Here is a 22,975-nt window from a genome sequence, read left to right on the forward strand (position 1 = left end):
GAGGAAACTGAGGCTTATAGAGGTTGAAAGATTTATTCAAAATCCCAAAGTTGGCAGTTGATGGATCTGGGATTTCAGTCCAGCCTAACCCATAGTTTATATGTATATGCACACATACATACATATATGTTGTATATAAATGTACACTTTTTTAGTCATGAAAGAATTAGACTGTATTTTGCAATCCTCTGGGGTTCCCCAAGACCCTTTCAGAGATTTGAGAGTCAACAGTGTTGTCATTATAATCACAGACTGTTTTCCTTTTCCACTGTGTTGTTATTTGCACTGGTGATGCTGAAGTAATGGTGGGTAAGCTGCTGGTACCTTAGTGTGAATCAAGGTAGTGCCACCAAAGTGTACTTATAGTTTCTGTATTAGTCACCTGCCATGCACTCACATTAAACTATATTACTCAACTGAGTATTACTCAGTTATACCCAATTTCCCTGATGAAGTATTAAAATGTTACTAGTTTTGTTAACTCTCTACACTTGAATATGTGTTTTTAAAAATATTCTGTGTGATGACATGGGTAGTATGCATAAAGTACCTCTGTGTCTGAAGTATGATGGTTGTCTTGAGGAAAAGCACTTGTGTGATTGAATTGTGAGGTAAACTACCTGATTTTGTTGTTGTTGTTAATAGAGCACCATTTTTACATGAAAGAATGACTGACATACCATGGTGTATTAGATATTTATTTCTGTGTATCAATATTACCACAAACTTACAGAGCTTAAAACAACATATACTCTTTATCTCATGGTCTCACAGTTTCTGTGGGTCAGGAATCAAGTCATGGCTTAGGTGGGTTTTCTGCTTAAGGATCTCACAAGGCTGCATTCAAGATATGGTCCCTGAAGTTGCAGTTTCATCTGAAATTCTACTGGGGAAGTATTTGCTTCCAAGTTCACATGGTTGTTGGTAGCATTCAGTTCCTTAAGGGTTGTTGGAATGAGAATCTCAGTATCTTGTTGGCTTTTGGCTGGCTCCTTGGCAGGTAGGTTTTCCCAATAAGACTGCTTACTTCCTCAAAGCTAGCAGGTGAGAGTGAGTCCTTAGCAAGATGCCCTTACGGTCTTAGGTGACATAATCACGTACACAAAAATCATATATATCCTGTCACCTTTGTTGTATTCTATTGGTTAAAAGCAAGTCAGAGGTCCTGCACACACTCAAAGGGAGGGAATTATACAGAACATGAATACCAGGACCTGGGGTTTATGGGTAATGACATTTACATGGAGGCCAATTTAGAGTCTGTCTGCCACACACTTACTCAATCTTGATTGTTTGGCAAACATTTCCTCAAACCTCTCACTTCAACAAAAACAATTGATAGTAATATTTGTTGCCAATAGTAAAATTTGAACTTTCAAGCAAAAATTAGAATTTTGGAAAACTCATTTGCCACCGTGATCTTGGCAGCTTTTGAATACCAAGAGTTTTCTGATGAGTGGTGGTGTTCATAAATAATGATTTTAAAAATATTGTGTAATGAACTATGTCACCATTTGGAAGACCTGTATAATTCAGTGAAACCAGTATTTTCCACATAACTAGTATATATATTACAAAAGTATGTATGGGTAAAACATCCATTTAAAAGCTAAGATAGATCAATGATTTTAATGGAACAGGGATACGGTTTCAGATTTCACACTGCAACAAACCTTTAAGAAAGTACCAACTGTTCAGTTTTGGTATAGTATCAAAATAGTATATCCACAGTTAATTAAAACCCTATTAAAACACTCCCTTTTCCAGTTACATATTCCTATGAGGCAGATTTTAATAATATTCTTCAACCAAAACAACAAGTCCTAGTAGATTGAAGGCAGAAGCAGATAAGAGGCTAAAACAATTTTTGATTAAGCTAGATAGTTAAGAGCTTTGCAAAGATGTGAAACAATGCCACTTTTCACTAGCTTTTTTTTGTGTTTGCAAGTCAATTTTCATTAAAATGTTATTTATGTTAATCTGTAATGAGTTTGTTATTTTAAAATGAATAAATAAATGTTATAAAATATTCTCTGTTTTAATTTCTAATATGGAAAATATTGATAGACATAACCAATGTAAACAAAATCTTTTTGGGTTCAACAATTTTAAAGTGCATAAAATGGTTCTGAAGCCAAAGAGTTAGGGCACCACTGTCTCAGAAAAATAGTAGTGAATTTTCCTAAAAATGTATATTCTTTAAATAATAAGAACAATAAGGGAGACTGCTGAGTCTCTGTCTTGAATCATCCAAGGTTCCACAGGCTATTTCTAATGTTTTAAAAAATGTAATAGGTGGCTGGGCGCAGTGGCTCATGCCTGTAGTCGCAGCACTTTGGGAGGCCAAGATGGGTGGATCACCTGAGGTCAGGTGTTCAAGACCAGGCTGGACAACAGGGCAAAACTCTTTTGTCTCTACTAAAAATACAGAAGTTAGCTGGGCGTGGTGGTGGGTGCCTGTAATCCCAGCTACTTGGGAGACTGACGCAGGAGAATCACTTGAACCTGGGAGGCAGAGGTTGCAGTGAGCTGAGATCATGCCACTGCACTCCAGCCTGGGTGACAGAGTGAGACTCCATCTCAAAAAAAAAAAAAAAAGAAAAGAAAAGAAAAGGAAAAAAAAGGTGTTCCTGAAGGTAGCTGGAAGGCTACCCAGAATGTAAAAATTCTTTGCTGTTAGTTGGAATCAAATTAACTCAGTGGTTTCTTTCATGCTTCTTATAAGCTATTTGGCATTTGAGGAAAAAAAAAATAGAAAAAGAAAACATTGTTTAATAGTTTGTTAGGTAAAAATCTTTCCAACATTTGACCGAGGGAGGGGAAAAAAAAAATAAAAGCAAGAGTTTGTACATTTGGTGTTAAAGGAATTAGGAATTAGATTCTTTTCTGACTCAGAATGTTTTGGGCATAGTTTTTAAATGAAAGCACCTCAGTTGATGGTTCCTATACTTGGGTTCTTTTTAAAAATGAGAGGTTTTGCCAGTTGGTCTGGGTGGAACCCAGAAATGATAGCTTCTTAAAAACTCTTCAAGTGTGATTCTACTGTGCAGTTAAAGTTAAGAATGACAGAGGAGTATTCTGGAATGAATTGAGAATCCTGTTTAAGGGACTTTTCTCTGAATTTTGGAAGTTATTTTAATAAATTATAATTAGTAGTTTTTTATGTCATATTTTGTGTGTGTGTTTTTACTTTTTCATGGAATGTCGTATCTGAACATCACTTTCAGGTTGGCAGGGATGGGATATATTATTATCACCTAGAAAGTCAATGTGATATAGCTTAAGTGCTTGGGCTTTGTAATCAGTCAGACCTGAATTCTATTTCCAGCTCCATCAGCAACAAGTGGGGCTGTACTGGGAGCCTTATTAGACCACACCTAACCTTAGTTTACCTATTTATAAAATGGGGAATAATATTAGGTCTTTATTAGTATTGTTGTGATAGCTGCTTAATATGATACATGTACCATGAAGAGCAAGTACATTTAAAACAATTGTGATTATTTCAGTTTGAAAGGTGAATAACTTGAAACTCAGAAGTAACTTTCCCATTTTTTCACAAATATTTGGAGAAAATGTTTACTTTGAAGTATATGTTTTATTACTGTTAAATCATAGGGCATTATTGATTAAAAAAAAAAACCACATGTTCAGGCCCAAATGCCTACATCTGCCTATTAGGCCTCAAATTCTAGGATTAGTTTGAGTTACATCAATAGCTTGTTTCCATAACTTCTTAACAAACCCTTGTCAATAGAAAAGTTAGTAACAAAGCAAAATTCTTCAAACTTAAATATTCCTTAATTTATAATAAAACATTTATGTTTCTCTTATGAAATAATGTGTATTTGGGGACAGAGTTTAGAACAGTGAAAAGAGTATATCAGGACCCTATAGTATATGCAAATACATATTTCTGTTTTTTCACTGAACATTCTACTTGGAACATTTCCTAAAAAAATGTTAGTTTGGCCGGATGCGGTGCCTCACACCTGTAATCCCAGCACTTTGGGAGGCTGAGGTGGGCAGATCACAAGGTCAAGAGATGGAGACCATCCTGGCCAACATGGTGAAACCCTGTCTCTACTAAAAATACAGAAATTAGCTGGGCATGGTGGTGTGTGCCTGTAGTCCCAGCTACTCGGGTGGCTGAGGCAGGAGAATCTCTTGAACCTGGAAGATGGAGATTGCAGTGAGCCGAGATCACGCCACTGCACTCCAGCCTGGCAACAGAGTGAGACTCCGTCACACACACAAAAAAGTTAATTTTTGCACAATAGTTTATCAGTTTAATCATTTCTCCATTGTTAGACATACAGGTTATAATTGCTTTGCTGTTATAACTAATTTTCCCTTAAACATTTTTATTTCATTACCATAAATTCTTAAAAATGGAATAATTAGATAAAAGAGGGTAAACTGGCTGGGCACAGTGGCTCACACCTGTAATCCCAGCGCTTTGGGAGGCCAAGGCAGGTGGATCACTGAGGTCAGAAGTTCAAGACCAGCCTGACCAATATGATGAAACCCCGTCTCTACTAAAAATACGAAAATTAGCCAGGTGTGATGGCATGCGCCTGTAGTCCCAGCTACTCAGGAGGCTGAGACAGGAGAATCACTTGAACTCAGGAGGCAGAGGTTGCAGCGAGTGGAGATCAGTCCATTGCACTCCAGCCTGGGCAACAAAAGTGAAACTCTGTTTCACACACACACAAAGGAAGTGAACCTTTTAAAGCCTTCAATAGCTACTGCGAAAGCTTTTATGCATAAAAATTATGCTAAAATATAAGCTCTACTTTGCCAATAATGAATGTTACTACTTTTTAATTCAAACTAATATTAGACACAGAAAAAATAGTACAAACAGTTCCCATATACCTCTTACCCAGTTTCCCTTTACGTTAACATCACAACTGGGTAATTAACATTAACCCAACTATAGACCTTCCTGGAATTTCATCAGTTTTCCCATTAATGTTTTTTTTCCTGCCCAGTATCCTGTTCAGGATCCCACCTTGCAGTTATTTCTTTTTAATCTCCTTATATTTTCTAGTTATTCATTCTTTCTTTGTCTTCCATAACCTTGACACTTTTAAGAGTAGTGGCTAATTATTTTGTAGTAGATATTATGGTAACATGCCAATTCATTAGTTAAATATTGCTATTGTTTTTATTTGCATTTCTTTGGCTAGCAATTTGGAAAAAAGGTATTTCGTATGTGTTGTTCATTAGTATTTGATATCTGAATTCTCTCAGTTTATGGCCTTTGCCCATATTTTTCCTAAAGTGATAGTCTTTTTTGCTTTAATTTTTAATCATTGTTAATCTTGAAACTTTTGCTTGTTATGTATTATGACATGTAGAATGGTCCAAAAGTCACTCTGAGAGCTTACTGTCCACAATGAGTATCTTTTAAATGTATTAATAGTACTGGAGTAAATGTGTGTGTGTGTGTGTATGTATGTATCATTATATTTAATGTATAATAATATTGGAGTGTATGTCCCTAAATTGACCATATTTTTCATAATTATGTACACTATATATGTATGCTCATATATGTTATAACTTTATACTGCTTTATACTTGACCACATTATCATGCATCTCATACTTTTCACTCCTCTCTTCTTAAGATCTTCCTTTTAGTTTGGACCACCCTTTCTCCTGATGGAAGGGCTAAAACTTCCTTTGAGTCCCGAGGCCTCCAGGGGCAGGACAGCTGGCCCCAATTATTCCTATAAACAACTTCTGTTCTAAACCGTGTCTGCCTGGCATTCTTATTTGTTCATTCTACTGACCGGTTTGCTTTCATATTTGCCTGATGAGACGGAAGATTCCTGGCCTAGCATGGCTTTCTATGGGATGATGGAAAGGGTGTGGGGCCCATTTTTTCTCCTTCTGATGCATAGCTTATACATTTCTCCAGTAAAGATGATTTCAAAATTCATATTATGTGATATATTCATCCTTAACACTGATGCATAATACTGCAGATTGATTCTGTTTGTTTGCCCTGATATCTCAGTTGTGAGGTTTTTAGAGGCATAGAAGCTTTTAATTTCTTTGGTCATGTAAATATGGTTTTTATTTTTCTCCTTGCTTATGCCCAAAGATTTTGCTAAGTTCTATGATTTGCCCTTTAATGAGGATACTGCATCTTTAGAAGTCATCTAAAGTGTATCAATCTTATTGATATATAAGTTGATTTATGTTTCTTTTACCTTGAAGAAGTTGAACTAAGAATACGCCCCCCATTTTAGTTTTCTAGTCAGCAGTAAACCAGCTCTAAGTAATAGCTTGCTTTCAGTTTCAGTAGATGATAATTTTGGCAAAGTAGCAATTATCTTTGTGTTTTTAACTTATTAATAATTGAGTCATCAAAGGATTTCCTTAGAATATTGGGCATACAATTAAGTTTACTTTTGTAAATGTCTATGAAATAAAATTCTTACATAATTATGTAAAATTACATAATATATAATTATATTGAAATAATTGTAACTGTTGAATAAATGTATTATTTTTCCTTTGAACTATTTAACAGGGTTATATAACAAACTCATCACGAATTGTGTGTAATAAGTCATCAGAGTTACTATTTGACTTGACCCAGGATACAGGATTATCACATTACCAAGGGGGACCAACACTTTCTATGGCAGGTTGGTTTTAGTATTTTTTTCATAAAGATTATAAAAAGAAACTTGATAAATATGCATATGAGATTGACTTTCTGTTTTGAAGCCCCTACCCTTGTGTGAAGTTTTTCATATATTGTAAGGTGGAACATCACTCGTAGTTCTTGAATACCTTTCTTGGGTAATTTTCTGTAAAATCCTATTTAATGACAGAATATTTTATTTCTTCCTATTAAGTAAGTAACCAACTTTGAACTCATTCTCACTTGGAGCTAACCATAGCTGAGATACACTAAAATAATCTGTGAGTTAGAGAACTTCTCAGGTAGCCTAAATACTCTGTTTAAAAAAGTATTAATTCGTTTCTGTGGACACTAGTGTGAAAAATATATGGTTATAGTTGATTTCCTAATTAGTGTCTTTCTGTTCTAATTATTTCAGAGTGATAGTTCAATATGATTATAAAGTGCTATTATAAACTGCCTACAATAAATAAATAGTGATTTGCACATAGTAAGTACTCATTAATGTACGTTGAAGGATTAATGAACTTTCCCTGTTGAGGAACATTGAAAGTTATTTGATTGTATACTATAACAAAGTTCTTCATTAATCTAAAATAAATTGGTGTACTATAAAAGAATTTTATCTAATTGAAAATTCCCTATAATCAAGGCGGTTATTCTTTGTATATTCGCGATTTGTATCTATTCAAATATGTGACTAAACCGACGTATACATGATTTTTTGGAATTTTTAGATTTACTAACAAATCAGTGCAGAGAATTTACCAAACCCTCTCCTAGTTTCTTTTTAATGGTAATACTAAATGTATTATAAACTTAAACTCTTTTTCCATTTTGATAATCCTTGATTTGATATTCACCTCTCTGGGTGTCACTTACATATTTAGTAACAATCTGGTTTGTGAAATAGCTAAGAACCAAAAGAAACAGGGAGAAAAAAAGTTGTCTTAAAGTCTGGTTTCATAAAGCATATAGACTTTATTCATAGAAAAAGTCTAAATTCTTGAAACTTCTTGGGAATAAAGAGAAATAATGACTCCTATTCTTCCTGTAAGTGTTCTACTTCAGCGAGTGGGACTTTAGCCTGAGCAGTAAGTAGGATGATTTGATCCTCTATTCTTAAGATTTTTGTAGTCTCTGTTAAGTTACCTAACCACTTTGGTTTTCACAAATTGTTAAAAGGGAGATTTTAATTTTTCTTGTAGAATGCATTCATTCTTCACATCTGGAACCATTCATTTGGACATGTAATTTTAATTCTTGCTCTACTTAGGGATTTTTTAATGCCCAAATCCAAGTGAAATGTGAGAATACATTATAAGCTTTAAAAGACTTGACAACACAGTTATTCTGAATGATAATTATGAATGGTATGTGCCACATGTTCAGTAACATGATTAACAGACTACCATCTAGGGAGATTATGGGGGTTTGGAGAAGACTGGATTTGAGTTAAATCTTGAATGAGAATACGATTTTTACCAGCAGAGAGAGAGCTGTTGCGGGTAGGGAGCAGCATAAGCCAAACACAACAGAGAAATAAGTTAAAGCATCAAAATTTAAAACAAATACAGAGTGATTTTATTTAATCTTGAGATTTCTTGTTTTAAAAATTCTTAAAGCAGTCTGTTTCTACTGTCTAGCCTGCTGTATAATCAGATGCTTAATTCAGAATTCCAGCATTCGTTGGTTTTTCAGGTAACTTAAACATCTCACAAGAATGTGAATGTGATTATACAGAATCTTTCCCATGTACCTACAGTATATCTATCAGTAAGCGAGTATTTTGAAGATGGAAAAAAATCATTTTTATGTTATCTGAAAAGGATGAAACAGAGAAGCCAAGTAGTATAGTACTCTTAATTTTCTGTAATGTTTGCCCTTATTAAAAAGCTGACAAGTGAATCTATTATATTTTTCCCCTTTAAGGTAAGTTAAATATAAAATATTTTGTTAGTAATGATAATAGCTGTAATTTATTACTGAGTGCTTTCTGTGTACCAAATGTTTTGTTGGGTGCTTTAAGTACATTATCTTATTTGGTCCTTAAAGCAGCTCTGTAAAATAGGGTATTATAACTTATTTTATAAAAAAGGAAACTGAAGCTTAGAGAAATTAAGCTAAGAATACATAACTAGAGAGTGACAAGGTGTGGATTTGAACTTATCTTGTCTGACTTAAAAACCTGGAATATTTCAAATATAGTTACCTTACCATTTCTACTTTTAATGTATAGTTGGGAGGACTAAAATATGATGTATAGTTTTAGAATCTCTTTTACAAAGTACAGTTGTGTGTTATTTTCAAAATAAGACTTTTCTGAGCCTTATTATAGCCTGGATATCCTCATTTCTCTTGCGAATGCATTAAATAAAACTGAAATTGTTTAGTCTTAACAAATTGGTTTTCAAATGGGAAAGTGTTTTTAGGAAAGAAATCCTTATATAAACAAAATTTAAATAAGTAAAACAAAAAAGAGTTTCTCTGTTAGACATGCTCATTATTTCTCTAAAACAAACCCATTAATTTCTGGGGAACATAGTGTGAAAATCATTATACTTACTACTTCCATTATGTGTCCTTTCATACAAATGAATGAAGTATTATCATTCAAGATTAGTTGTTTCCACTTTGTACATAGCGATAAATGAGTAATACCACTCAAAGCCGTGAGTAGACCACTCTTACCACCCTTCAGTTTGTTAGGTAGGAAAGAACTAAGTTTCCATTAGACATTTTAAGTTGTTAAATAAAAAAAGGCATCTTAAGAGCATCTCTAAATTTTTGAAACAGGTAATTGTTGTTTGTTTTTTTTACAAACTCTAATGTACTCAATGCACTTAAGCATCTAAAGATAATTCATTTGTCAGAACTTATTCATAGTATACTTTTTTTTTGGCTTGGAGTATTGGTCTGGCTCCCTTTATGATAGCTCTTTATATATTTTTTTATTTGAAGTCATATTTAGAATTTTCTTTCATAGAGGGATTCTTTTTTAAATTATTTAAATGTATGTAGTCCATGAAAATAGATGTGCAATTTCTTTACACCCTTGAGTTTGGATCATATCAAGTTTTATCATTATTGTCATGATATGATAATTCAATTATATTACCTTTAATTTAGCTCCAAAGTATTTTTACTCATATGTAAGTAATATTCTAATTTTTAAAAATATATTTCTCACTGTTTAAATTATTGTAGGTATGAATGAAAGTTCATTTTTATCAAAACGTCCTTCTACTTCTGAAGTAAATAATGCTAATCCAAAGAAGCCTAAGCCCAGTGAAAGTGTTTCTGGAGCAAATTCCTCAACTGTATTACCTTCAGTTAAATCTCCTTCAGTGACATCTTCCCAGGCTATGCTAGCAAAAGGTAAATATGAAATCTGGTATGTAAAAAGAAGTTATAGTATCTATACATACATTTTAGAAGTGGCTATAAATTTAAAAAGTATTATTAGTGGTTATTTAAGGTTAAAAAATGATGAATTTTGAGTCATAAAAGTTCTGAATTTATTTTAGGTGCAAATACCTCATCAAATCAATCTAAAAATGGAACACCTTTTCCAAGAGCCTGTCCAAAGTGCAACATTCATTTCAATCTTTTGGATCCTTTGAAAAATCACATGAAGGTGAAACTCTTTCAAAATTTAATCTGTAAAAAGTTTGCACGTTTCTAAAAATACTGATGATTATAGTAATTAATGGTTTGTCCAGAAATAATCTTACTGGTATATCCATTTAAGTAACAATTTACATTCGTAATGATTATATAGATTCTCAAATTCCTTCTAAATCCTCAAATTTTAAAACTTAAATTTGTATATATTATAATGTATGCTTATTGTATTTTAATTTTAAATAAAAATAACGTATTAATCAGATTATTTTATTTATCTGGTCATATTCTTCAAACTTCTTATAAAACAGGCATTTTATTACATGTTTACTTTTGCATATAACTTAAAAATTCTGTTACCTTATTTTTGTGTCCATGCTAACATGTACATGTCAGAATGAAAATCTGGGTTTTATATTTTAATTTTTAATATTCAGGTATAAACTCCAAATGTTGGAGCATTTCATATGAAATAATTGTTTTAAGTCAGTCCAGAATATAGTTCATATAATTGTATAAATTAATTTGAGCTTTTTATTGGTACAGGAAGCCCTTGAATTTAGGTTTTAAGAAATGTCCAAAGTACTAATGAAGTATGAGATTTAGGTAACACTTAAAGTATTTTAGTAGATACTATAGTATCCTGTGTTTGTGTAGAGATGGTCTGTACTCCCCTTGAGTGCCCAGTATAAATGACAAGAAGGGAGAAAAGAGATCAGAAAAAAGGCAGTGTAGATTATATAAGGAAAAGAAAGAAGGAGAGGGGTGCAACGGCAGAGAAGTAACTTAGGAAAAGTTTTTGCTGTTTCAGAGATTGACACATTTTTATTGAAATTGAGCATTTTACAAAAAAAGTAGAAAAAAGGGAACTTAAAAAATTACAAACACAGTCTTCTTATTCATGTACACAATCATATTTGGTCTGTCCTTACTCTCAGAGTATAGCCCTGGATAACTGCACATTATGCTTTGGTCTTATAGGAGAATTATCCTGTAGAAGTACTTTCAATTTTCCTCTTCTGTGTAATGTTTTGGTGAGATTTCTGATGTTTTTTATGTTTTGCATTATAAATGAAGAAAAAAAAGACTATGTTCTTTATCTCTTTAATTTTTTAAGTAGGTAGCAATACAGTCACATGATTCAAAACTAAAAAGCCTACAGAGATACACATGTGAAGAATCTTACCTCTGTGTCTTTTTTACCTGGTTCCTAGTATGACTCAAAGAAAATAATTTTTTATTAGTTTGTTTTGAATCCTCTCTGGTTTTCTTTCTAGACGTACAAGTAAACCTGAATGTTCTTATTTTCTATTTTGTACAGAAATTGTAGCATGTTATATATACCTCTGCACCTGGAGAGAATGGCAACATTCTCCAAAATGTGGCTTTTATGTGTTACTTCATGGTTGTAATTACGTATAGTAGAAACAACCAGAACTTCATAGAATTTTCATATTAATATAATAGAACAATATGACATTTTAAATAAGGAAAGTATCTCTAAGAAATTGTATTTCTTACAACTGAACTAAGTTGAAGATAATATGAACAGTGTATGTGTTTGTATCATAAGGAAATCTTGAAAGAATGGTCTCCAAATCTGGGAAGGGAAAGTTTGAATCTGTGGGAACTTTTTACTTTCTAGTTTATATATTTTTATGTATCAACTAAAGTTTTAATGTTATAATAACTTTCATTTTGAAAAGAATGTGATTTTTAGATTATTTGTGAATGATTTTTTGCACACTAGCATGTAAATAATGTTTTCTTTCAATGGAAAAATATTTAAAATATCAAATATTCTACAATAATAAAAATGTATTTATCTGAGAGCATGTGTCAGACACAGTACTAAGCTTTAAATACATTATTTCATTAATCCTTAGAAAATTCTTTGAGATTTTTTCTTCATTGTTGTATAACCAATTAACTGGCATAACTAGCTTTCAAAACTCAAGTTTCTTTAATGGAAAAGCCCAAGCTTTCACAAATACTTTTTTTTGTAAAGTATAGGGGTATTCAATATTACATGGAAGCTTGAAAATAGGTATATTATTTCTCCTTTGGGGTATGGAATTTGATATTTATCAGCCAAATATAGCTTATTAATTATATTTATATTTCTGTGTCTTCGCTTCCATTTAGTCCACTTGGTCTGTCCTGGATTGACAAACACCACGTTTCAATCCACATCTTTCACTACCAGTATTTTCTTTCATACATTGCAATTTTGTTTCAAAGTTGTTGCTGTTGTTTATGATATAGAAGAATCTAGCTTTTATAACTGTATTGTGAGGCCAGGAGTCATGGCTCACACCTGTAATCCCAGCACTTTAGGAGGCCCCGAGGCTGGCAGATCACCTGAGGTCAGGAGTTTGAGACCAGCCTGGCCAACATGGTGAAACCCCATCTCTATTAAAAATACAAAAAATTAGTCAGCCATGTTGACACGCGCCTGTAGTCCCAGCTACTTGGGAGGCTGAGGTGGGAGAATCGCTTGAACCTGGGAGGCAGAGGTTGCAGTGAGCTGAGATGGCACCACTGCGCTCCAGCCTGGGCGACAGAGTAAGACTCTGTCTCAAAAATAAAATAGAATAGAATAGAATAGAATAGAATAAAAAACTGTGTTGTGAATGTATCCTTTAGCATTTTAATAAAGTATCCTTTTCTTGGTTTTAATGGTTAGTGCCTTTTAGCCCAAATTCTACTTTGATGTTAGAGTCACAACCCCTTGTATGGTTTCCATTTGCCTGGGATATTCTTTGTTTATTCTTTTATTTTCAACTTGTCTGAATTACTTTGTTTTAGGTGTGCCTTTTGCTTTGAGCAAAGTTGACTTTTCTTTTGTGATCCTATATGAAAATCTCTTCTTTTAATAGTGGGTTTAGATTTACCAAAGTGATAGTTTTTTTGGTCTTAGTTCTGTTAATATTTTTCATTAATCCTTTCTTTCTCTTTTTTTAAAAAGACTTTCACAATGTGGTTGCTTTATGTGTGGTTAGCTTGGGTTTCTAAGAGAGTTGTAGTTGTGTTCTCCTGGTTATTTTTCTAATTTTAATGTATAACTCCACTAGTCTTCTATTCCTTTAGCAGTTCTCTACTGTTCTTTTCTATGAGGAAGGATTAAAGTAGCATGAAACTTCCTGTTTTCAACCCACCTGTCTTTCTCTTCTTTTTTGCTACTTGATTTTAGTCAGTATTGTCTGAGCATTTGTTTGCCTTTGCTGTTAAAATGCCTATACCTATATTAGTTTTATTTGGTGGCTCTAACTGATATTCCTTTATGAACTACTACTATTTGTGAGGCAATCTATGAACTTTTGAGATCATACTCTTTGTCCTTTTATCCTCTTCCAATTTTTATTCATTGTATTATTTTTCCATTGTCAGGGCACATGACATTACATTTGTGGTTTTTTTTGACCTTGTGTCATACTTGTTTTGATCTTTTTCTACAGTAAATATATCCAGTGTTCATCATCAGTGTTTTTGTCATGGTTTATTTGGTTTTCTGTTTAGCTAAAGTTCATTCTGTAGTAATTTCATTTAGGAGGAGTCTGAAAATGTCTTTCTTTGAGGTCGTTCATGTTCAAAGCAATTTCACTATAGTCCATTCTGGAAAGATAATTTGATCTAATATAAAGTTAATCGAATCCCACTATCAGGATTTTGTTGGTGTAGCTCCCGTTTTCTAGTATTCAATATTGCTGTTGAGGAATCTGGGACAAGCTGAATTATTTTGCCTTTTATAAGTGGTTTGATCTTTTTGTTTGGCTGTCTATAGCCTTTTGGTTGTCTACATTGTTTTTGTTTTGAAGATGGATAATTTTATAATGATATAACTTGGTGTTGGGAATTTTGGCTGAGTCCTCTCTGGCATACTTCTTGTTCTTTCAACCTGTATATTTGGATTTAGCACAGTTTATTTGAATTGTATTTTTAAATATTTATTCCATACAATTTCATCTCCAATATGAATTTATTTTATCTTCTTTCCCTGGCATATGTCTTAATTTTTTTTTAAAATGGACTTTTCTCTTACTAATATGTTTCCTTTATTTTATTTGAAATGTCTGCTCACCACTGTATTCCTTCCTAATTTGTCTTCATGTCTCTGATTTTATTTTTTTTCCTATACTTTCACCCTTGATTTTGTCACTCTTTTTTTTTCCTTCTAAATGTCTTGTCTTGGCATCTTTTCTTGCTTTGTGGTCTTCCAAATAGAGACAATTGCTTCATTATGTTTTTAAAATTTGTGGCTACTGTTTTCATCTGCATCTGCTCCATGGCAGCATATTTCTGATGTTTTTGTTAGAATTTTACATTTTTCTGTTATTTGCCTTCTTTTATTATATGGTATTTTTGTTTAGATGTGAGTGCTTATCGTGTTTAACAACTTGGACTTTCTTGGGCCAGCTGTTGTTATACAAGCTTCTTTTAGGAGAAAGCATAGGTTGCCAGGATAGTCTCACAGCTTGCTGGCTGGTTTAAACAGCTTTTTGCTGGGCAGAAGGCTTCCTGCCATTGTGACTTGTGTGTCTGATTCTTTATGTAGCACTGCCTTTCTACTTCTCTGTACTGAATCAGGTCTGGGGTACTTCTCCTGCCATCCTTCTCGCCTCAGCTTCTTCACCTGTTTTTGCAAACAAAGGATATACCCTTGTGGTTCAGAATATGTGTTTCGCCTTTAAGATGTATATTTTTACTGACTCTAAGATCTGTTACCACCGGGTCCCCTTTACTTCTCTGGTTTACTTCTAGCTAAATGCCATCTGCCTGATGTTGGCTGCTTTGAATAGTGCTTTCATATATTATGGAGTCTGTGGATTTTATCTGACCCTTAGTTTCAGTGATAAACCAATGTGTGGAATTTGCTTGTGTGGTTTTTAGATGACTCTCAGGAGGAAAAGGGGAAAATGTTGACTGATGTCAGATGTTCTCATGAGAAGGCCTATTTAACTATAAAAATAGGATCCTTTGCTCAAAAAAATGCACCTAAATTTTTAGGGCACTAACAAAGCAACAGAACATGGTCTGTGTACTGGGAGGAGTAAAGATAAGAATGATACATAGATGATGTCTGGTATTTGTCAAACTATAGTATACGGCATTAAAGTACATATTTAATATTTGCAGAATGTTTAACCCACAAAAATAAGGGATAAATGAGGAGTTGCAGTGAAGATCTATTAATAAAACTAAAAGGTACTAGAGCTGAATAAAACATGACCAGTTGATATTTTACCATAGCTCAGCTATGCCCCCCATAGCTTACTCTATCCTCCTATAAAACCTAAAATCTAACTTTGGTTCTCATCTCTTAAGGTGCTTATTTGTTTTTTGGATAAGCAAAGGGTACTTTGCTGTTCTCAATGACTAAATCCTTCACCCTAATTCACTACACGTTGTTGTCGATTTTTGGTTATCAATGGTTTATTATTCAGCTCTTTTACAGAGATAAGAAATGTTTAAAAGGTACTCTGTGAACAAAGTTTACACATTTATTTTAAAAATCTGATCCTATCCTACTTTTCTGTTAAAAAAAAATAGAAAAACAGCAAGTAATTTATCATCTATTATGGGTATCATAATTTATAGGTATTTTAGGGTAATCTTTAATGTTCATAGACATTACATTTTACAAATGTAAATTACATTACAATGTTCACAGACATTACATTTTACAAATGTAATTATAAATTACAATGTAATTTGATAATTTTACATTTGGGACAGAAGATTATCCACATTTCTAATTAGTGAGACTATTCTATATTATGTAATTTTTGTATAATTTTTCCCCAACCAGGCTTTATGAAATTTCTAATTAGGGAGACTGTTCTATATTATATAATTTTTGTATATTATAATTTTTCCCCAATCAGGCTTTATGAAATTTTGTATATCACTTGATAATTAAATATATACATCAAGGCATATAAACATTTCCTTTCTATACATCTTGACATGGACATGAGATGAATGATTTTTGGTTAAGGAACAAATTATTATTAAATATTTACATCTAAAAAAGCAAATTGCAAGGGTAAAACTGTTAGAGCTACAGCCATGTCTTGGTTTTAGGGTTTCTCAAATCTTTTTGAATTCTTATATTAAGATAATAGGTGTTTATTATTTGAATTTTTAGACTGTGTATATGCACCACAAATTTTTGGTGACTATTTTTCTAGATATGTTACAAGCATAGTTTTGATGGTCTGGCCTTAGGTGTAAACACACAATCACCTTTTGGTGTATGTTTTTTTTAAAGAATAAGTAAGGCTTATATATTTTTTTTCTCTTTCAGTATTGTTGTCCAGACATGATAAATAACTTTTTGGGACTGGCTAAAACAGAATTTTCAAGTACAGTAAATAAAAACACAACTATTGATTCAGAGAAAGGAAAATTGATCATGTTAGTTAATGACTTTTATTATGGAAAACATGAAGGAGATGTCCAGGAAGAACAGAAGACTCATACAACCTTTAAATGCTTCAGTTGCTTGAAAATTCTAAAAAATAATATTAGGTATGTAAATACTTGTTTTTATTTCTATTGAAAATTGAAATGCTGCAAATAAAAATGTTACACTTTTATCTTGTGTTTTCTATGCCATTCTAGGTAAGCGATTTTAACACTTTCTACTGAGAATAGAGGCAGATTCTCTTGTTGAAAAGCTTCTGTTCTTTCTTGTGTTGTGGAGTTTGACTCTTGGATCCAGTTAGTTGTATTTCTTTCACATAGCTTAAGAAAGGACAGTTTATTTTAACTTAAGACAAAATGAACTTCTTTTTTCTGTTTTAGTAGTGCTCTTTGAATTTTTATTAGACATTTTTTATTTTCTAGTTGCCTTTGAATTTTATATTTCTTCACATTACAAGAAGAACCACTTTATGTTCGTTCAGGTTGAGCTTCTCCATACTAATCTATGTAATGCTCAAATTTTTCAATTTATATTTACAGTTTTTAGAACATTCATCTTGCAGGAAAAGTTCCCTGTTTTGGAGATGTATCAGTTATAGGAAACATGTCTGTTTTGATTTTAAAATTTAACACCTTTCGAAATTAGAGATTTAATTCCCAGTAGAATATATAAATGCTTTAAATACTGGAAATTTGCACTTCTTAATCGTTCAGTTGTAATCTTTGAAACTATTCTATATAAATTAGTAAGAAGAGAAAAGTAATAAGAAATTGAATGATATTATTTGTTGATTATGTAGCCTGACATTCAAAGTGAATAATTGTTAACAGTTAACATTAAATATCTGATATTTATATTAGATAAGGGTTTTTCTGTCACTTTACTATAAAAATTTTCAAATATTAAGCAAAGTTTTGAAAATTTCACATTGGACCCTTGTACACTTAACTACCTTGATTCTACCAGTAACATTTTACTATATTTGCTTTATTATGTATCTCTTCATCCTTCTTAGAACTATCTGATTTTTTTGGTGCATTTCAAAGTGATCTGCAATATGTTTGTGCATGTGTGTACAAGCATATACATATACGTATGCCTTTTGTGTTCTTGTTAACTGTCATCTGTAATTAGCATTTCAAAGCACCTGTAGTTACTTCTGAGTTCAGCATTTATTTGTTTTCCTGTGAGTCCTTGGGTCCAAAAAGAAGCATATATTAAAATCCTGAAATACACTGTGATATACACCTATAACAGTTATTAGTGGTTTATTTATGATAGTGCTTTATAATTTTCAAAGTTTTTTAACTTATTTTATATGAGTTTTCTTATTTACCTCCTTTTATCAAGTTTTAAGGGCCATCAATAGCTAATGGTTGCAGTAGTTTCACAAAAGGGAAAGTGTATTTTGAGATAAAACACTGAAACAGTGTTGCAGTAGAACTCTACCACCTATTTCTGATGTCATGCCAACATCAGGAAATCATGTTAGCAAATAGGGTAAAATGCAAAGCAATGTGGTTCACTGACTTAATTTCTTGTACTGAAATATGAGGTTATAAGTTATTTCAGCAGTATTTTTTTGACCTTTCCTTTAAGATTAGCCCATTTAATATCAAACATGAAAATGAGGCTGGGCATGGTGGTTCATGCCTGTAATCCCAGCACTTTGGGAGGCTGAGGCAGGACGATCGCTTTAGCAAAGGAGTTCGAGACCAGCCTGGGGAACACGGTGAAACCTCATCTCTACAAAAAATACAAAAGTTTGCTCTGCGTGGTCACACGCACCTGTAGTCCCAGCTACTTGGGGAGCGCTGAGGTGGGAGGATCGCTTGAGTCTGGGAAGTTGAGGCTGCAGTGAGCTGTAATCGTGCCTCTGCACTCCAGCCTGGGCAACAGCCCAGGACACTCTCAAAAAGAAAATGAAAAATTCATTTTTTTGGTAATTTTTTATGAAGACTAGCTACATATGTCTAGATTTTCATAATATTTACAGATTTTAAGAAAATTGTATCTGATAATATCCAGGAATTGAGTATTTTAAAAAATACCGATCTTTTATTAAATGTAACCTTAATGGTAAACACCTCATGAACAAAGAAGTTAAATGTGTTATATAATATTTTACTTTAACAGTAAAAACTGGGAAGGCAACTTGATATTTATAGAGAATGATGAGAAATTGATAGGTCAACATTTCATTTCTATTCTCTGCCATGTCAACATATTGTGGTATGGTGTTTCTTTCCTATATTGAGTGTCACTAAAAATATTTAGATTTATCTTGTTCTGTGAACGTCCTTGCAAGAGGTTTTGCTATTTCCCTCATTTCTGTTGGTTTGAGAAGTACGAGCTCCTGATGGGAACTCATATAACTGGGAAAAAGCGAATTGGAACCAGGGAACATTTTATGTTACTAGACTTTAAGCGCTGAAAGCTGTGAGCTGAAAGTTTAATGGCTCATTATCTTTACTCTATATGTAAATATTTAACCAATACCAGGATTTTCTGTAAGCATTTGTAGAGCTGTTTTTAAAACCAAAGGAGCAAAAGATATTTCAAGGTGTACCGTAGCCCATTCTAAAGAGAAGTAGTGCTGTAAATTTGTGAAAAGAGGTGTATATTATAACCTTCATGATGATTGCTATCCAGATTGATGACATTTTCACTTAGTTTCAAGATAATTTCTTTTAGGGATTCAAAGTGAATAATTGTTAACAGTTAACCTAGTCTAAAAATTATTGTTTTTATTGAATAACTTTACTCTCAAATTCAGCAAAAAGCTTTAGTAAGCTCTTTTAAATATATTGCCATTTGTATTGCACCTTCTGCCATTGAAGGTCGTAGTTCTTGCTCATAAGAAGCCTTTTAAGGAAGCTGAAGTAGCGGTATGTAAAACTGAAAAATGTATGTTGCCTACAAAGGGCACTGTCTGCAAGTTAAGATGAACAGTTTGTGCTAACAGTAAACCAGTATCATTAAATAAAACAAAAGGTTCTTGTAATTGTAGGCATTAAAACGGCTATTACATGTATTTAGAAACCAAGATACAAGTAAAAATACCAGTAATTTGTCATTTAAGCAGCTGGAATCTACTGCATATTTTCAAGGCCTTAAAAGATTTCCTCCTGAGTCTGTAGCTGCCTTTGGTGATAGGGTTTCCTTTCTTTTAGTATTTCATTTTAAAATGTAAATAGGATTTCAAGTATGGATCAAGAACCTGCTCTTTTATCTAAAAAAATTTTAAAAATAATCTGAAGTGATTAAGAGTTATATCAAAGTGGTGATCTTTCAGATTAATTACATGAATGAATTATTTTAAAGCAAAGATTAAAAAGATGTTTACTTAGCCACTTAAAGAAAGTGATTATTTAAAAGTGTATACTTTCCTAGACAACTTTAAGACTTTTGAGAGTTTGAGTAATAACATCTATATTTTGAAGATTTATGTTCAGATTATTGTTTGTGAGATATCCTTTTTGTTTTTAAATCTCAAGTTTTGCACCTGTTGACAACCATTTATAGGTTTATGAACCACATGAAACACCATTTGGAACTTGAGAAGCAGAGCAGTGAGAGCTGGGAAAACCATACCACCTGCCAGCACTGCTACCGTCAGTTTCCCACACCATTTCAGTTGCAGTGCCACATTGAAAGTACACATACCCCCCATGAATTTTCTAGTAAGTTACCAAAACATTTAAATATTCCATATTATTGATTTCAACAATATAAATTGTGAGAAAACCTTAAGTCTGTTAGAAAAATGAGAATAAGAAATAGACTTTGGAATTTGAGGGCACAATTGAAAGGCCAAGTTTTAACTGTGATAAACTTTTAAATAAAATTAGTTATTAATATTAAAGTGCCTCTTACAAATGATTCAGTATGGTAATTTCCTTGACATAACCTATGCATTATATGCTGGGGACTAAATTAGAAGCCTAGTATCATAGTTTTAAAATATGAAATAAGTGCTCTTCATTTAAACTTTAATAGGAAAGGGAACTACAGTTGTAGTTAAAAATCACAGGCCGGGTGCAGTGGCTCATGCCTGTAATCCCAGCACTCTGGGAGGCCAATGTGGGCAGATCACTTGAGGCCAGGAGTTCGAGACCAGCCTAGCCAACATGGCAAAACCCCGTCTCTACTAAAAATACAAAAATTAGCCAGGCATGGTGGTGCTGCATGCCTGTAATCCCAGCTACTTGGGAAGCTGAGGCAGGAGAATCACTTGAACCTGGGAAACAGAGGTTGCAGTGAGCCGAGATTGTGCCATTACACTCCAGCCTGAGTGACAGAGCAAGACACTGTCTCCAAAAAAAAAAAAAGAAAAGAAAATTACAGATGTTGGAGCAAGATAGCTTGGTTTTAAATCCCAGATGTGCCTCTTAATATAGCTACAAGATTTTAGCCAAGTTACTTAATACTTGACTAATGCAGATAATAGAAATACCTTCTTTATAGGGTTGTTAATAGAAGTTGAGTTAATGTAGGTGAGGTGATGTGAGTGCTTAGAACTATTCTTTGCACATAGTTAACAAGCTATTTAACTGTTCACAACTGTCCCTACTGCTACTGTTACTGTTGTTGGTATATATGAATTTTTATATTAATATCTTAAATATTGTAATACTGTTTTTCTCCCACATTTAGCTATTTGTAAAATCTGTGAATTGTCATTTGAAACAGAACATGTTCTTTTACAACACATGAAGGACAATCATAAACCTGGTGAAATGCCATATGTCTGCCAGGTACACATACATTTTATTGTTTTCTTATATGTTTGGTTTGTTTGTTGTTTCGGTTATAAAATTTAAGCCTATTAGACCAGCGGTCAGCAAACTTATGCATTACTTGGCATAACTTATACATTATATGAGGGGTAGGCAGCAAGCTGGGTTTGGTCCACAGACTTTTGTTTGCTTATCTCTGTACTGGACAAGGATGAGCCCTGTTGTATGTAGAAAAACAAACATATGGGCTTACTGTGTTATATAGGGAAGAATGTAGGCATACAAGGGAAATACAAAGTGCTGTTAGATACAAAGAACCCTACCAAATGCTTTGGCAGAAGTATTTTTCCAAAGAAGAAGAATTTGAAGGAAGAAGAAAGCAAGGAAAAGATAAATTGCCATTGCCATAAACCTGGAGGTTAACAATCCAAAGGAGAATGCTGTTTCATGTAGCAGAAAAACATTTTATAGGGCAAGAGGTGCCAAAGCTTGAAACTTCAAGTCAAGACAGAAGGTGACAGACAAAAAGATTTGATAAAGAGAAGGAGATCTAGTTGTGTTTTGAGATGTATCCCTTAACTTTGAAAGCTACATTTAATGTCTCAAAGATGGTCTTTTGGTGTTGCCTGAGTGAGATTCTTGGTTGCAAAGGCATCAGAGCTAGATTAGTAGCATATAATGTTCTCCTGACAAATTATCCATCGTTGTTACTTTGTAATTGCATATCAGTTACAAATTTTCAAGTTAAACTAAGCCTTCTTTCTGTTTTTAGGTTTGTAATTATAGATCATCATCATTTTGTGATGTAGAAACTCATTTTAGAACATCCCATGAAAATACGAAGAACTTGCTATGCCCGTTTTGCCTCAAAGTTATTAAAATTGCAACACCATATATGCATCATTATATGAAGCATCAGGTGAGATTTACCAGTTCTTATTTGTTTATGTTGTCTTAGTGAAAAAACTGATTATGACTTGGAGAATCTTTAGATTTATTCTTCAAGAAAAGCAGAGTTGTTCCAAATGACACTATTAATTTACACTTCATGTTGAATTGCTTGTGAAACTTCCACTTCTTTTCCTTACTTCCTTTCTGGTGATGGTGTGGGTCATAAATTATGAAAATTCTGAAAGATAGCTAGGAATATGAAGCCTAGGATTGAGAGAAAACAGAAAAAGTGAGTGGAATATCCAAAAGATTGAATATTTCAGGGTCTAAAGGTAGATATGAGAATGATTTTGAAGGGAGTTATGAGGACAAGGGGAAAAATGAGTTTGAACTGAGGAAGAAAAGATTGAGGATTTGTAATCTTATTTTTCCTTTTGCTCTTCAAACTTTATTTCCACTTTCTAACCTCTTATCATTATGAGAAGACATGTTGTCATTGACCTGGAGTTGTCTTTTATAGTTGTGTGACCATGGGAATAGTAATGACACTTACTGATCAATGTATGAACTCTGGCAGAGAACCGTATTTAGATCATCACTTGTTCCCTGGATGGCTTCCACCAGTTTTGCT

At 33.1% G+C, this 22,975-nt stretch overlaps 1 protein-coding gene across 3 annotated transcripts in view; it reads left to right on the top strand.

The window, feature by feature from the left end:
- Positions 1 to 22,975, top strand: part of ZNF280D (zinc finger protein 280D) — a 97,879-nt gene that overhangs the window by 28,853 nt on the left and 46,051 nt on the right. For all 3 annotated transcript variants that reach the window (XM_011980819.1, XM_011980820.1, XM_011980818.1), the window contains 7 exons: positions 6,547 to 6,664; positions 9,871 to 10,041; positions 10,191 to 10,300; positions 16,595 to 16,818; positions 20,240 to 20,397; positions 21,371 to 21,471; positions 22,226 to 22,372. In XM_011980819.1, the coding sequence (XP_011836209.1) occupies positions 6,547 to 6,664; positions 9,871 to 10,041; positions 10,191 to 10,300; positions 16,595 to 16,818; positions 20,240 to 20,397; positions 21,371 to 21,471; positions 22,226 to 22,372 (1,029 nt within the window). The remainder of the gene's footprint in view (positions 1 to 6,546; positions 6,665 to 9,870; positions 10,042 to 10,190; positions 10,301 to 16,594; positions 16,819 to 20,239; positions 20,398 to 21,370; positions 21,472 to 22,225; positions 22,373 to 22,975) is intronic.

Source organism: Mandrillus leucophaeus, unplaced genomic scaffold, assembly GCF_000951045.1.
Source record: "Mandrillus leucophaeus isolate KB7577 unplaced genomic scaffold, Mleu.le_1.0 Scaffold2187, whole genome shotgun sequence".
Classification (NCBI taxonomy): domain Eukaryota; kingdom Metazoa; phylum Chordata; class Mammalia; order Primates; family Cercopithecidae; genus Mandrillus; species Mandrillus leucophaeus.